The sequence below is a fragment of the Danio rerio genome, chromosome 23 (assembly GCF_052040795.2).
Source record: "Danio rerio strain M-AB ecotype USA chromosome 23, GRCz13ab, whole genome shotgun sequence".
In the NCBI taxonomy this organism is placed as follows: Eukaryota; Metazoa; Chordata; class Actinopteri; order Cypriniformes; family Danionidae; genus Danio; species Danio rerio.
The window spans coordinates 46,135,215-46,152,920 of NC_141043.1; the positions used below are offsets into that span (position 1 = coordinate 46,135,215).

At 34.8% G+C, this 17,706-nt stretch overlaps 1 protein-coding gene across 9 annotated transcripts in view; it reads right to left on the reverse strand.

Annotated features, from left to right (window-relative positions):
* pfkfb2a (6-phosphofructo-2-kinase/fructose-2,6-biphosphatase 2a) overlaps nucleotides 1–17,706 on the reverse strand; it is a 45,255-nt gene that overhangs the window by 5,761 nt on the left and 21,788 nt on the right. For 6 of the 9 annotated variants that reach the window (XM_087305410.1, XM_087305407.1, XM_087305408.1 and 3 more), the window contains 5 exon segments: nucleotides 16,409–16,555; nucleotides 12,596–12,700; nucleotides 8,365–8,494; nucleotides 7,632–7,694; nucleotides 5,695–5,759 (listed from right to left, as the gene is read on the reverse strand). In XM_087305410.1, coding sequence (XP_087161536.1) covers nucleotides 5,695–5,759; nucleotides 7,632–7,694; nucleotides 8,365–8,494; nucleotides 12,596–12,700; nucleotides 16,409–16,555 — 510 coding nt within the window. 9 annotated transcript variants of the gene reach the window in all.

Sequence of the window (17,706 nt, forward strand, 5' to 3'; positions counted from 1 at the left end):
TAAAATATCTAAATAAAAACAAATGTTAAAATTGAATTAAAATCTAAACAAATGTTAAAATATAATTAAAATATAAACAAATGGTAAAATATCAAAATAAAAACAAATGTTAAAATATCTAAATAAAAACAAATGTTAAAATTGAATTAAAATCTAAACAAATGTTAAAATATAATTAAAATATAAACAAATGGTAAAATATCAAAATAAAAACAAATGTTAAAATATCTAAATAAAAACAAATGTTAAAATTGAATTAAAATCTAAACAAATGTTAAAATATAATTAAAATATAAACAAATGGTAAAATATCAAAATAAAAACAAATGTTAAAATATAATCAAAATATAAACAAATGGTAAAATATCAAAATAAAAACAAATGTTAAAATATCTAAATAAAAACAAATGTTAAAATTGAATTAAAATCTAAACAAATGTTAAAATATAATTAAAATATAAACAAATGGTAAAATATCAAAATAAAAACAAATGTTAAAATATCTAAATAAAAACAAATGTTAAAATTGAATTAAAATCTAAACAAATGTTAAAATATAATTAAAATATAAACAAATGGTAAAAAAATCAAAATAAAAACAAATGGTAAAATATCAAAATAAAAACAAATGTTAAAATATAATCAAAATATAAACAAATGGTAAAATATCAAAATAAAAACAAATGTTAAAATATCTAAATAAAAACAAATGTTAAAATTGAATTAAAATCTAAACAAATGTTAAAATATAATTAAAATATAAACAAATGGTAAAATATCAAAATAAAAACAAATGTTAAAATATAATCAAAATATAAACAAATGTTAAAATAGTATCAAAATAAAAACAAATGTTAAAATAGTATCAAAATAAAACTAGCATTGGATATACTTTGAATCTTAAAAATTGTATTAAATATAAAACTAATTTATAAATAGCATAAAAAATAAAAAACGGAATAATAATAGTATCAAATAAAAGGATTTTTGATTGTAACAAAATGAAAAATGTTAAAATCCATTAATATTCAGAATGTCACAGTATGTCATCATTATTACATCAAAATCTCTGAGTTCAAAAGTGCAAAATATGCCCGCTTCTCCATATAAAATGGGAGCCCTTAAATAAATCAGAGCGGAAGTTGAAGATGTTGATGCTCAGAGTTAAATGAAGGCTCAGTCTGGTCAGGGAAACTCCCTCAGAGCCGCAGCTATAATCATGTGGAGAAATAACAGCGTGATCTCATCTTCTTCTACAGTAAAGCAGAAAAACAACAGCCTGAGTGTCTGACCGCAGACTCACAAACCTCACACCTACAGTCAGACACACACACACACACTCTCACTCATTTACTGGAGACGACAAAAATATCACAACTAAACCAACAACATTCACAGTCACGCTGAACAAACAAACCCAAAAACCAAAAGATGCACGCTCTAAAATTATGATGAAGTTCCTTGAAGAGGAAAAATAGCATGTTACTAAATGATGAGACATAGTAACAGGGTATCTGCACATTTTTTAACAGAAAATTTAAGACCTTTTAAGACCTTTTTAAGTCCTCTAAAATGAAAATTTAAGACTTTACCTAAAAAAAAAAAAACAGGAAAATGTTCAGTGTGAACACAGAATGATGTGGTGAAGTATGGCGGCAAATCTATGGCGGCAAATCAATGGCAATATAAATCGAGCGCAGCGGTGATGTTTGCGCGCGAGGAGAAGTGAACCGTGAGCAGATTACTTGGTTGACTTGGTTTACTTGTTATCTCTAACGCTATTGGCTACTGTGCCTTTCCGGAAGTTAGCCGGGATTGGACGCAAGTTAAAAGATCATGCCGTTAAATATATATACAATTTGCAAGTCATAATCATAAGAAACTTTCTGAGAACTTTATGAACTTTATGAGGATTCAATCTCAAGAAACAGTCAAATAATATCCAAAATAATGACTTGCATTCTTGTAACATGACTTTCTGAACCCATTTGATTTGTCCGTGCAGCACTTGTCTGGTTTGTTGTATTTTACTTCATTATTAACCACAACAGCAGTGCTCATTATTACACTTGGGGATGATCTTTCTAGGAAATATTGTCTTCAGAAGAGTTTATTTGCGTTTTAGATCTTTATAGATAATTATAATTAATTTATCTTTATAGATAATTGTTAACATTGTTTGTAATATAGATCAGTGTAAAATATATATATCTATATATATTATATATATTTTTCAATCTCATTTTTAGTTAATGATTGAATAACCTGCATATAAAGACTTCAATCAAAAATGATTAGCCCAATTAAACATAAAAAATACAGTGACAGACATTCAGATGGGTTTTTATCGCCACCTATTGAGCAACAATTTAATTTCTACAATCTTCGTTTGGCTTTACTCACTATCCATTACATCATTCCACTTCAGAGGCATACAAATACTACTTTCTATACGACAGGCCCACATCTTAAAGGTCACATATGCAGTTGAAGTCAAAATTAGTAGCCCACTTTTTTCTTGTTTTATTTCGGCAAGAATAAAAGCTGTTTTAATTTTTTAAAACCCATTTTAAGGTCCATATTATTACCCTCTTTAACCTATTTATTTTTTTCGAAAGTCTACAGAACAAACCATCGTTATACAATAACTTGCCCAATTACCCTGCCTAGTTAACCTAGTTAAGCCTTTAAATGTCACTTTAAGCTGTATAGAAGTGTCTTGAAGAATATCTAGTCTAATATTATTTACTGTCATCATGGCAAAGATAAAATAAATCAGTTATTAGAAATGAGTTATTAAAACTATAATGTTTAGAAATGTGTTGAAAAAAATCTTCTCTCCGTTTAATAAAAATTAGGATAAAAATAAACAGGGGGCTATTAATTCAGGCGGGCTAATAATTCTGACTTTAACTGTATAGTGGAATAACAGACTAATGGCAATATATTTACTATAAACCTTTGTACTTTATGCACTGCATGCATGTATAGCCTATTTTGTATACTATTGTCCATCCAATTTATTCTGACTTGTTCTTCACAGAAAATGAGTCAAGGACAATGAATTTTAGAAAAAAAAAAAGATTTTTGTAAATTTGAACACGTTTAGTTTGAGTTCAGTTTAAATGTAGGTGCTAAACTTCATCAAATGGTTCAAAACACATTTAAAGTCTGAATTATTCGTCCTGATTTAATAGCCCATGTATATTTTCCCCAATTTCTGTTTAATGGAGAGATCTTTTGCCACATGGTATAACTCTCTCTTTCTCTCCCAAGTAATAAAGTTTGTTACAGAAATATATCTCATTATTTTGATATGTCATTATATGACTTGGTCATGATGGTAAGAATAGGTATTATTATGAGATTAATTATTACAAAAAATATCTCATTATTGAAAGTAAGTCTCCACCTATTATTACTGAGAAAGTAAGTCTATGTTTCACACTGTGACATTATGATAAGATTTCCTATATAATTTTATTTAACGGGGAAACTAGCTTACCTGCGTCCAATCCCGGCTAACTTCTGGAAAGGTAGAGTAGCCAATAGCGTTAGAGATAACAAGAAAACCAAGTCCCGCCCTAGGACTCACAAAAATCTAAACTGTTTCGCGAGCAGAGAGAAGAACCAGCGAGCGAGCGGAGAGAACTGATCGCGCGCGCGCTGTAGGCATGACCTCGCTCGCGAGAGCGTACATCGTGCGCACAGATGATAATGTGCACGCGCGGGACTTGTTTTCTCGCGCTGGATCAGTTGAGCGCGCGCGTGAAGATCCCCTGTGCGCTCGCGAGCTGTAATTTTCTCGCGTGTAGACCTGTAATCTGCTCACGGTTCACTTCTCCTCACGCGCAAACATCACCGCTGCGCTCGATTTATATTGGCATTGATTTGCCGCCATAAGACGAGTCGGACATGATATTTAAGATCCCACATGAAATTTAAGACCTCCTTATGGAAAATTACAGAATTTAAGACATTTTCAGACCTTAAAAATCGAAAATTTTATTTAAGACATTTTAAGACTTTTTAAGGACCCGCGGGGACCCTGTGTAAGGATAAGGATGCTTTGCTTTTCCACTTACACTGTTAAAGGGATACTGTTTAATCATTTAATTGAAATCAAATAAGATCATTGACTCGAGCCTTTTGGAGTTTCTACCTGCTGTTGAACACAAAATTAAGATATTTTAAAGAATGTTGAAACTGTACCGAAGTCCACTCAAATATTTTTCCTCTCTTGTTTTTTCGTTATCAGGACTTAATGTCTTTCTTTCTTTCTTTCTTTCTCTTTCTTTCTTTCTATCAATTCATCCGTCCATCTATCTATCCGTCCATCTATACATCCATGCATCAAATAATCCAACCATATATCCATCAGTCCATCTATCTGTCCATCCATCAATCTATCCATCATCCCACCCATATCCATCAGTCTGTCTGTCTGTCTGTCTGTCTGTCTGTCTATCTATCTATCTATCTATCTATCTATACATACATCCATCAAGCTAGCTATCTATCCATCCATCCATCCATCAAAAACAACTTTTGTTATGTCGAGATAATGAGAAAATGAAGTCGTGATCACGAGAAAACCACTTTTGATGTCAAGGTTACAAGACAATTAAGTAATGATCACAAAAAAACATGAAAGAAAAAATAATGCATGACCCTTTAAGGGCTTCCGTAAAATTGACTTGGAACAAAATACTAGTTGTCAATGGCTACCAGTTTCCAACATTCTTCAAAATATCTCATTTTATGTTCAATAGAAGATAGAAGCAGGCTTTATTTGCAATCAAAGTGTTTGTGCAGACTGTTTTTATGAAGTGTGATATATAAAAAAATAGAATAATTTATTTTGACCATTAGAAGGGTATTGCACAGGTCACAATTATTCTCAGAAAACATATTTCTAAAGGTGCCGCTGACATGAAATTTTTACGTTGGTAAAAACCAAAAAAAAATCCATATTTGCAAAGAAAACATCTATTTTTAGAAAATATTACTTTACAAATGAAGTTAACAAAAATGAAAAGTAATAAAAAAAAAATTAAATGATGCAGGGAAAAAGTTTTGAACACATGAAGAAAGGGAAGTGTAGTTCGGCAGTGAAAGCCCAGACAGCAGCTGAAATCTCTCAGTAGAGCAACCCTCTGCCCTTCCTCAGTGTAAATGAATATCAGCTGCTTCAGCCCAACATCTACATAACAGGAGGATGAAGATGACACCAGGACATTTAAGCAAGACAAATAATGCTCAGGTTTCTTAGACGAGACCCACAGAAGCATCAAGATTTTGACACTGTTGAAGTCTGTGAAAATCTCAAATCTGAATGACTTCACTCTACATATAAGAGGTGTCTTTAAATGCTGCCAGCACCAAAAAAAAAAAAAGCCTTTTATATAAAGTATTAAACACATTTCAGTAGTTCAGCACTTTCTCCTTCTGTCATTTCATATTTTGTTTCTTTTGTTTTATTTGCATGTTTGTATTGTTTGGGTTTTTACCAAAATCTTGTTCAATTCCATGTTAACAGCTCCTCTAGAAATATTATTCCTAGGTAAAAACATGACAGTATGATTACTACTTTCCCCCCTGCTGTATATTCTGTGTTTAATCCCAGATTTTTGCATAATAGGTTCCCTTTCAATCTTTTAAAGGTGTATTTGTCAGTTGTATTGTTTTTCTTACAAGAGGTCTGTCCCGGTGTGTGTTTACAGCTTCTACTTTCAGGTCAAACATGTCCACTTTACAGCCTGCAAAAGAAAAAAAAAACAATACCAATGTTGAAAACTAAATTTGCCCTTTAAGCTGAATACTAGCACGTTGCAAGATAACTAGTCAAATCTTATGTGCTGTCATTATGGCAAAGATAAAAGAAATAAGTTATTAAAAATGAGTCATTAAAACTATCATGTTTAGAAATTTGTGTTTATTCAATCATTCATTCATTCTCTTTTCGGCTTAGTCCCTTTATTCATCGGGGGTCGCCACAGTAGAATGAACTGCCAACTTATTCATCATATGATTTATGATTTATTCCAGCTGCAACCCAGTACTGGGAAACACCCACACACTCCCACATTCTCACTCATACACTACCAATTTAGTTTATTCAATTTACCAATAGCGCATGTGTTTGGACTGTTGGGGAAACTGGAGCACCCGGAGGAAACCATGAGACCATGAGAACATGCAAACTATACACAGAAATGCCAATTGACCCAGCCGAGGCTCGAACCAGCAGCCTTCTTGCTTTGAGGTGACAGCACCCTTAAAAATGTGTGTATGTATGTGTGTGTGTGTGTGTGTTTTAAATCTCTTGTTGAAAATGAGATTCAACACGCATGATCACGTTCATCAAATTTGCTAAGCGTCCTAAACTAAGCGTCCTAAAGTATTACTGTATTTCACAAGGATTCTGACACAACAACGCGAAGCATACGCTTTCGTTGCGTTTAATGAGGAAACACGCTAAACTTGGAGGGCTCATGCTGAAAGGCAGAGTAATGCCCTGTCTTTGACAGCTCGCGACTTCACCAGACGTTCTGAGTACATTTACATAAGACACCAATACTCCGATTTTAATATGATTAAGATAATACTCTTATTAAAATTCTACCGTGTAGCCTTAAAAGGAACCTTACCTTAAAGGAACACCGAGTCACGAAATGCGGAGGATTTTCTTTCTGTTCGCCATGCGGTATCAACTTACAACAGATGTCGAATGAAACACCCGAAATTGCATGAAACTCTGGATAACTTGTGATGCAACTAATTGTTTTATACTGGAACTTGCCTTCAAAAAGTGCTTCCTTGGTCTTATCCACATTTATTGCATGTTGAAAACACGTCCACCACAACAGGAAGTAAAAAAAAAACCTGAACTGCGTTAATTGCATTAATTTTTTTTTACGCGTTAATTATTTAAAATTAATCGCACGCGTTAACGCGTTAGTTTTGACAGCGCTAATATATATATATATATATATATATATATATATATATATATATATATATATATATATATATATATATATATATATATATATATATATATATATATCGGAAAAATGGATGGCACGGTAAGCACAGCAAGAAGGTCGCTGTTTTGAGTCCCAGCTGGCATTTCTGTTGGCTTGAGTTTTCTCTGCGTGCTCCGCTTTCCCCCACAGTCCAAACCCATGCGCTATAGTCGAATAAGCTAAATTGACCGTAGTGTAGGAGTGTGAATGAGTGTGTATGGGTGTTTTCCCAGCTGGAGGGGCATCCGCTGCGTAAAACTTATGCTGAAATAGTTGGCGGTTCATTTCGCTGTGGCGACCTCTGAAATAGAAACTAAGCTGAAGGAAGATGAGTAAATGAATGTGGGAAAAACAATTCAAATGTCACAGGGGGTGGAGGGGGGGATTTTTTGTCTCCCCTATAGTTGTGGTTATTTTTTATTTATTTAATTGATATTAGTTTTTATTTATTTATTTTTTTAGTTTTATTTACTTATTTGTTTAGTTTCATTTATTTATTATGTATATTATACAATTATTTTTAAAATATTATAAGCATTCCTTTTGCTTTTTTTTCTCTCCCAAATCCTAAAAATCTACTGGTAATAAAATAAAAGCACTTACCATAAGCCACAGGGGTGAGTTTGAGCACCGCATGGAGAGGACACTTCAGATACGGCAGATCATCTGCACAACACACACACACCAATATGAGAAAATCAGAGGACAGCACAAACACACACCGCATAAACACAACATCACTGTGGATGCTGACTTCTCCAAACCAGCAGACTCATGTGTCTCATTATCATCATCTGGAAGTCATCACAGCACTGATGGACTTTATGGGTGGGTGTGTGTGTGTGTGTGTCTGATGCTACTGCGTGTGTGTGTATTTGGTGTCTGTGTAAGTATGTGTGTGTGTGTTGGCATTTGTGTGTTCATTAGTAGTGTTCAGGTGTGTAACTGTGGTTTTGTGTGTGTGTGTGTGTTTGTGTGTGTGTGTGTGTGTGTGTGCGTGTGTGTGTGTGACAGAGAGAGATGCTGTGTGTTTGTCTTTGGCTGTCTGATGCTGGTAAGTGTGTGTTTTATGTGTGTGTCTGTCTGATGCTGCAGTCTGTGTGTGTGTGTGTGCACTTGTATTCCAGTCATTGTGGGGACCAAATGTCCCCATGAGGGGCACAGTCCATTAATCACAGAGAATGAAATAGTTGAAAAAAATAAAAATGCGGCTTGTTTTCTTGTGAGGGTCTGCTTTAGGTGTAGGGGGACAGAATATTAAGTTTGTACAGTATAAAAACCATTACATTTCTGGTATGTCCCCATAAAGACAGCTGTAAATGTGTGTTTGTCGTACTGGCACTCTTGTCCAGGAAGTATGCGAGCAGGCAGCGCATGACAGCCTGATGGCAGATCACCAGCACGTTTCCTTGTCTCTCCAGCTCCATGATGACCGGCTCCAGACGCTGGACCAGATCCTGATACGACTACGGCAAGAAAAGAGAGACAAACTCACTGACGGCTGAAAATCAGTGCTGCAGCTCTAAGGTAAGTAATGATGCTAACAATTCAGCATGGCATCACAAGAATACACACGCAGCTGAAGTCAACATCATTCGTCCTCCTGTAAATTTGTTTTTCTTTTTCAGATATTTCTCAAATGATGTTTCACAGATTCAGGAGTTTTTCACAGTATTTTCTATAATATTTCTTCTCCAGAAAGTCTTATTTGTTTTATTTCAGCTAGAATAAAAGCAGTTTTTAAAAAAAAAAACTCCTTTAAAAGTCAATATTATTAGCCCCCTTAAGCAATATTAGTTTTAGATTGCCTCCAGAGCAAACCACTGTTATACAATGACTTGCCTAATTACCCTAACTTTACCTTAATTACCCTATTTCAGCCTTTAAATGTCACTTTAAACTGAATACTAGTGTCCTAATTAATATCTAATCAAATATTATTTACTGTCATCATGACAAAATAAATCAGTTGTTAGAAATGCTGAAATCTCTGTTGAACAGAAAGTAGGGGAATAAATATAAAGGGGAGCAAATAATTCTGACTTCAACTGTACATAATAGACACTGTACATAAATAAAATCTCAGAAATGTAGGTAGGTAGGTAGGTTCCTTTATTTATACCCAAAGGTACATTTGGTTTGCAGTCAAGAGTCCTCATCTTATAACAGTGCCACACAAAGGAACTCACATAGTAGCAACAACGAATGAACATTAAGACATAAACCGTTAACATAAAGATTAAATAAATAATTATAATAAATGAACTAAAATATGCAAGTCACCGAAACATCTCTGCTTTAGTCTATGTCTTATTTAAATGTCTAATGGCTGCTGGTATGAAACTATTTTGGTATCGTTTTGTTCTACAGCTTAATACTAGAAACCTGCGATCAGAAGGAAGGAGCTGAAACTCTGTGTGTAGAGGATGAGCAGTGTCACTTAAAATTGAATTTGTGATTCTCTTTAGCTGCCTGGTGTACACAGCCTCTAGATTGGCTAGTGACAACGCAGTCAGCTTACTGGATCACTTAACTATTTGTTTAGCGAGTTTTTATTCTTGACAGAGAGATTCCTAAACCATGTAACCTCTATATTAAGAAAAAATGCATTACAGGTCATAAATATGTCCGATGCAAAATAATTCATTAGAAAATCTACAATACAGTGGTCCCTCGGTAATCACGGGACTTATGCTCTAAAACAGGGTATAACTCAAGGGTAAAATTCAAGACCTTTTTTAAGACTCTTTGCATACATTTTAGGACCTCATCACCACTTCAGGTTTCAACCAGTAACATTGCTGACATTTTACTAAATACTGATTGCAAGAAACGAATGCGAACTAAAACTGTATTTATATACTGAATAAAATACTACTCCAGCAGGTGGCGCCTTTACAACAGCAGGAATAACAGTGATTCCCTGATTACTACAGTAAACAAAGCAGCGTGAGGTCAAATCTAGCAGGATTTGTTTCATTTTATAAACTAAACAGCATCCCAATATTCAAAGATTAAATTCAGGCAAACTTTAGCATACGGATACCATAGATATATACACTAGATATCGCATAGGGACCCTAAGCATGCGTCAATAGCGCCGCCACATTGGTACAGTGCTCCCAGGACAAATGTCATTCAACCGCACTAGTCAAGACAGTGTTATTACGTGAAGATGCGGGACTTTAGTGCTGTCTACGGGTGTAGAAACGAGCAAACAAAGAAATCAAAGCACAAAGGCAGAACTTTTCATAGATAATATTAAGTTTTTTTCTGTTTTTGTATGTTCTGAACTTTTGTGCTAATCAGGTAACGTTATTGATGATAATACAGTCACTTACTCCATTCACCATAAGACAAAGAAGCTCCAACTCGCACTAAACACTCGGCTTATGCTAGTTTTGTTGAATAAAATCAGCGAACAATGCAAAAGAAATATGACAACGAGATGCTGCGCTGCCAGAAACTTGTATTATTGTCGGCTAACGTTAGTGAAAGAGTCGTTTCGGGGATTCATTCACAAACGAATTGCTCTCTCCGTCAGTATGAGAAGTGAAAGCAGGAGAGGAGCTGTGTTTCAGGACACTGATTATATTAAATTTAACAGGGAGGGTGAATAGTACATTTCTGTACACACAAACACAAGCTTTTTGTCAGGAATGCCCGTGCGGTCACTGATCCATCAATGTAGAAAAGTGATGTAAAATTATAATTTTCGTAATTAGAAAAAAAATTGCATACTAACATCCAGGAAAACTCCCGATCATAGATATATGTGTATATCTCTGGCTTTGGATGGCCACAGTCCTCCACTGTACATTGGTCCCGCATTCATTTCAAAGGAGCGCTACCCTGTAGCAAGATGGCGGCGATATTGACGCATTCAGTCCAATAAACAACAATAGGCCAGGCGACATCTAGTGTACATATCTATGTACGGATACAACAGCCTTTAAGACTTTTAAGGGGCTTTAATTCCTCTAAATTGATTTATCAATTTGTAATACTTTTTAAGACCCCATGGACACCTTGTAAGAATAACCCACAATAGATGAAATCCTCAAAGTAGTCCACTTCCAATTTTTTACAACTATTATAGATGTCATAAGTCTGTAAAACCCCTCACTACACACTTAATACACTTTTCTCAGATAGGCATTAACATTTTCACACTGTTCTCTCTTGTTTCAACACTCGTGTAACTTCTAATTTCCTTCATTATGTCCAGAAATCCAACCTTTTGTGCGTTGGTTAGCATCTTTCTCTGACTTTTGGGTGCTACCATGGGTGCCATTGAGGGTGCAGAACATTTTGTTGATATTATGGGGTTTGCAAGGGAGAAAACTTGCAAATACGCAGTACAGCACTTTAAGAGTCACACTGCTAGCAATTGAAGATTTATGGCAAGCAGAGCGCATTCTGTGCTCTAAAGGAGACACGGCATGGAGGATATTGACTGACAAGAGTCTACAGCCAATCAGGACTCAGAACACAGTGCGCTAATCAGGGCGCAGAATGTCAAATTAAAAACAGCAAAGCACCATTGTACTCCAAAATATGAATATAACGATAAAATATAAAAAAGTGCATCCAGTTAGAACATTTTTTAAAAATAAATATTAATAAATGTTAAAATATTTATAGTTCTTTTACTTTTTTCACTTAGTTTCCCCCCTATTTTCCCAGCTTTTTTTCTTCCCTTTACTTTGTATACTGTATATGATGTTAAAAAAACTGTCGTAAATATTAACATATACACATTTAAAAGGTTGTATCAGAATTTTTGTGTCAATGTAAAAAAATACATAAAAAGAACACTAATATATATATATATATATATATATATATATATATATATATATATATATATATATATATATATATATATATATATATATATATATATAGTTGAAGTCAGAATTATTAGCTCCCCTGTTTACCCAATTTCTGTTTAATGGAGGGAAGATTGTTTCAGCACATTTCTAAGCATAATACAGTAGTTTTAATAACTAATTTCTAATAACTGATTTATTTTATCTTTGCCATGATGACTGTACATAATATTTGACTAGATATTTTTCAAGACACTTCTATACAGCTTAAAGTGACATTTAAAGGCTTAACTAGGTTAATAAGCTGAACTAGGCAGGTTAGGGTAATTAGGCAAATTTTTGTATAATGATGGTTTGTTCTGTAGACTATCGAAAAAAAATTAGCTTAAAGGGGCTAATAATTTTGTCCCAAAAATAGTTTTAAAAAATTAAAAACTGCTTTTATTCTAGCCGAAATAAAACAAATAAGACTTTTTCTAGAAGAAAAAATATTATCAGACATACTGTGGAAATTTCTTTGCTCTGTCAAACATCATTTATATATATATATATATATATATATATATATATATATATATATATATATATATATATATATATATATATATATATATATATATATATATATATATATTTTTTTTTTTTTTTTTTCCATTAATTTTCTTTCCTACTAAATGGCAAGTATATTAAGTACTCCGATAATCTTGAAAGGATGATTGTGTCTAGTGCACGCACCTCTCCTCCTGGGTATCTGTAATGATATTTGTCCTGGTCTCTGAGAGAATATTCATCCGGGTATGCTTCTTTAATCTTCTCATACGTCATTTCTTCACAGATGCCCTGAAACAGAACATAAACACACATTAAAATGAACAAAATCACAACGGTGCCTTATTTTAGCATCACAGCTGCTAGTTTTTATTAATACTTCAAATTCATTCATGCATTTTCCTTCAGCTTAATCTTTATTTTAGAGATCGCCACAGCGGATTGAACCGCCAACTATTCCAGCATATGTATTACGAAGCGGATGCCCTTTTAGCCGCAACTCAGAACTGTGAAACACCCATACACTCAAACATTCACACGCACACTCCTACACTACAGCCAATTTAGATTACCCAATTCCCCTATAGCATGTGTGTTTGGACTCTAAAATTTTTTCTATATATTTATTGTGCTATTAGTAAACCATTAACTATGGTTTTTAGCACAATAAATCCTTAACAAATCATTATTATGATACTATTCGGCTTTTAAGTATTGGGTTAATAAGTACTACTAAACAGATCATATTTTAATAGTGGGGCAGCGCTGTGGCTCAATGGTTAGCACGAACTAAGTTGGAATGAGTGTGTATGGGTGTTTCCCAGTACTGTGTTGCGGCTGGAAGTGCATCCGCTTCATAAAACATATGCTGGAATAGCTGGCGGTTCATTCCGCTGTGGCAACTTCTAAAACTGAGCCAAGGGAAAATGAATGAATGAATGAATGAATATTTTAATAATAGGCAGGTATTACTAATCTACTAGTTAATAGTGTTCAGTAATATTTATATCCAGTTATTCCGTACTGACGTCGTCTACAATGCCCGATGTCGCAGTAGAATACTATAGTGAAGAAGGCGAGGACGAGTACATAAAACGCTCCTACTACTTAAAAGGTAGATAATCATGCACAATTCAACTCCTTGTAAGTTTGCTGGAAAGTCTTTCATTAGCCCCTTTCACACATACAGACCTTTCCGGAAAATTGCCGGCAATTTTCCGGAAAGGTTGTATGTGTGAACAGGTCCTTTTTGAAAATACCGGTAAATTCGTTCTTGCTATTTTCCGGAAAGAGAAGTTGTAACATTACCGGCAATTTGCCGGTATGCTGCGCTGTGTGAATGCAGAAGGAAGATTACCGTAATAAGCGCGTGCACGTCTAGAACGTGCTGACGTGAGACGTCTGCTTTAGCCAATCACAACAGTCAGACGCATTTACGTCCGCGCGGTTTATGAGAATAAAAACCTTTGAATATTTTTCCAGACACATTTAGCTGCTAGAAGTTAGTCAGATCACGTTCATATGTTCTTCTTTATGTCAACTGTGTAAATAATCATCGATGAGATGCTTATGATAAGTCGTTGTTTGTTTACCTTCAAGCTTTGCGTGTGCTTGTGAAACAGCCTGTGAGCGCCAGCACACGCACATATCATATACATCTCGACATGCGAAAGTGATCCTGCGAAAGTTGTTCACAATATTGATCATCCACAGAGGTTGTAATGTAGTCAAATGTTTACAAACACAAGCGCAGCCGTTTAGAGCTCATTTCTGGTTAATGATGTCAGAATTACCGGTATTTTGGAATGGATGTGTGAATGCTCTTTTCCGGAAAAATTTCGTAACGTCCTCGCCTGTGTGAACAGCGCTTTTATGAATTTACCGGTAAAGTCGTTCCGGAAATTTTCCAGATATTTACCGGTATCACTGTGTGAAAGGGGCTAATGACCAATCATAGGGGTGTAACAACTCGCTTGACAGTGCTCAAAAAGCAAGTAAGATAACATTTACGATAGTTTATTTGCTATAAATGCTCATGTGTTGGAGTTGTGTCTAAGCCAGTGGTTCTCAAACTGTAGTACGTGTAACACTAGTGGCACGCGGAGGAATCAAATATGTAATATGTACATGCTACATATATTTCAAAATTGATAAAAAATGATATATATATGAATATATATATATATATATGAATATATATATATATATATGAATATATATATATATATATATATATATATATATATATATATATATATATATATATATATATATATATATATATTCATTATATGACGTATAGCCAGGGCCAGACGGAATCTGCGGACATTTTTTGCTAATTCTGCGGAGAATTTTGGTAAAAATCTGTGGATTTCTGCAGAATTATTTTGGGAGTACCCAGCAGAGTATCATAACTAAAACCTTAATATATTAAAAAGTAATAAATTAATGTATAAAAACTGAATAAATTCAGATTTACACATTTACTCAAGTAAATAAACAGATTTAATAATGGGCTAAAAATCTGCAGAAATCTGCGGAAAATCTGCGCAGGCAGATTCCGTGTGGGCCTACAAATAGCCTATATTTCTGAGGTCCAGGCAACATTTTCAGGTGTTGATGAATTGGCTACTATATGTTAATACTTTACATTTAAGTACAGTACTTTTCTTTTTACCTTAAGCACATTTTAATTTAAATGTTGACGTTTTTAGTTTGTTTTTTTTGTTTTTTATAAGCACAGTACAGTGTTAACGTTCAGACTATTTATGTTTAAAGTGGCTGACAATAATAAATATTCTGAATAATAGGAACTAATCTGCCACCTTTTTTGAACTGCAGAACTGTAGCTGCTTTACTGGGCTTACTATGCTACTGTATAGTAATACTGCTCATTATGGTGGTACTTGGAGAGATAATTTTGTTCTGAAGTGGTACTTGATGAAAAAAGTTTGAGGACCACTGGTCTAAAACATTCAGAAAAACTGTTTTCTTTGAGCAGGTCAAATTAAAGGTACAGTTCATATATCTTATTGCTTGTATTAAAGGACAAAATTGTATTACAAATAATATATAAATATATTTATAGATTTGAATAAAAAAAAATTTGTGTTGAAGAAAAAAGTGAATTATGTATGGAAAGCATCGTCAATGCTAATGCTAACCGAACCGTGAGACCACTATAGGTTCACACCCCTAATATTAATCCTTGTTCAAAACACAAATCTTTCTTCATCACCAATTCAGATGTTGTGCAATAACTTCAGTTTGTAATTGTGAAAGAAAAACATCATTAATATGTCTGCCCTATTTCCTACAGTACGGGAAGCAGGCTTTTACTGTTCACAGTTTACCCAATAAGGATTTCACTGCGCAATTATTCTTGTTGTGGTAAACCAGTAAAACATGATACACCTTCATTAAACATCTGACTCAGATTGAGGAACTGTGTGTTACAGGAATATTCATTCATTTTCCTTCAGCTTAGTCTCTATATCAGAGGTCGCCACAGCGAAATGAACCGCCAACTATTCCAGCGTATGTTTTATGCAGCGGATGCCCTTTCAGCCACAACCCAGTACCAGAGAACACCCATACACACTCATCTACACACACTGTACACTACGGCCAATTCACTGTGGGGGAAACCGGAGCACCTGGAGGAAACCCATGCCAACACGGGGAGAACATGCAAACTCCACACTGAAATGCCAACTGGTCAAGCCAGGTCGAATCAGCAACCTTCATCCTCTGAAGCAACAGTGCTAACCACTGAGCCAACTATTAGTTACCCTATTAGCTATTACTGTTTATGATTTGCTTTTGTAGAGCATTTAGACCATAACCCACCATGGCACAATCTTTGTAAAACTTGCTTCTGTTATATCTTTAAATAAACAAGCCAAAAAAAAATTTACACTATTTCCCAAAAAGGTGGAGTGTTTCTATAACAGTGCTGTTTGATCACGGTGAATCAATGAAGAACAGGACTGAACTTACAGCGTCGATCTCGTTGAGGATTTTCCACTGTTCGTACGGGACGCCCAGCTCTTCCGCCGTCTGAATCGTGCGTCTAAGCTGGCTGGTCCAGACCTTCAGGTCTGGGATCTTCTGGGTTTCCAGAAACCCACGCAGGGCTTTAGAGAACTGAGAGAACAGGAGACAAGTTAACAAGCTTAAAAACAATCCTTACCTGGCTGTGGTGAAGCAGAGCATGCTGGAAATCAACACAGGGCACAATGAAAGTGCTTTTGTCTGTGTGGTGGTGATGAAATGCTTAACACAAATACACAATGCAAAAACAACTGCAAATCAAACACACTTTCAGTTGAAGTCAGAATTATTAGCCCCCCTGTATATATTTCCCCCCAATTTTTATTTAATGGAGAAGATTTTAAAACACATTTCTAATCATAATAGTTTTAATAACTCATTTCTAATTACTGATTTCTTTTATCTTTGCCATGATGACAGGACATAATATTTGACTAGATATTGCTTATTGTGACATTTAAGGGCTTAACTAGGCTAATTAAGGTAAAGTTAGGGTAATTAGGCAAGTCATTGTATAACAGTGCCGTGCAGAAGCAATAAAGAGAAGGGCTGGAGAAAATTGACAGCAGTCAGCTTCCATTGAAATTGAAAGTATGGTGCTATCAGTTTACACCAGTGTTTCTCAACTGGTGGGTCGCGACCCACTTTTGGGTCACGGGAACATTTTTAGTGAGTGTGGGGTCAAAAAAAAACAACAAAAGTAAAAATTTGTACTTATTTTGCTCATACCGGACTTTTATTTTGTAATGCGTGCGCGACAACCTGTGACGTTAAAAGAAACAAGATGTGGAACCCAAATGCAAGTAAAAGTCTTTAATGCTGATCTTTAACAAAACGGGGAAAATGGTGAGTGGCTGGAAGTATTGAAACAATAGAAGCAATTGAAGAGATGGTCCAGTTCGGCAGCGCCGATCAATGTTCATATCACTCATCAAGAGAGCAAATAAAACATTCGTCGTAGAAGAAACAGGAATGTTTCCGATGTACTCATCAACAGAGCCGATCAAACACTCATCGTAAAAGAAACGGGGATCAGAGACAGCAACAAGGAAATCAACCAAACCACTCACCACCAGCGATATCAGCGAGAGGAGCCTGACAAAAACACAAAGGACCGTAAGCAAACAACGAACTGACAAAGTGAGACAGGAACGCTGAACATTTATAGGTACGTAAATGCGCTACACCTGCAGCGCGCTGATTACCAGCTTAGCGGTGCTACGCAACAGTTCCGGTAACAAAGA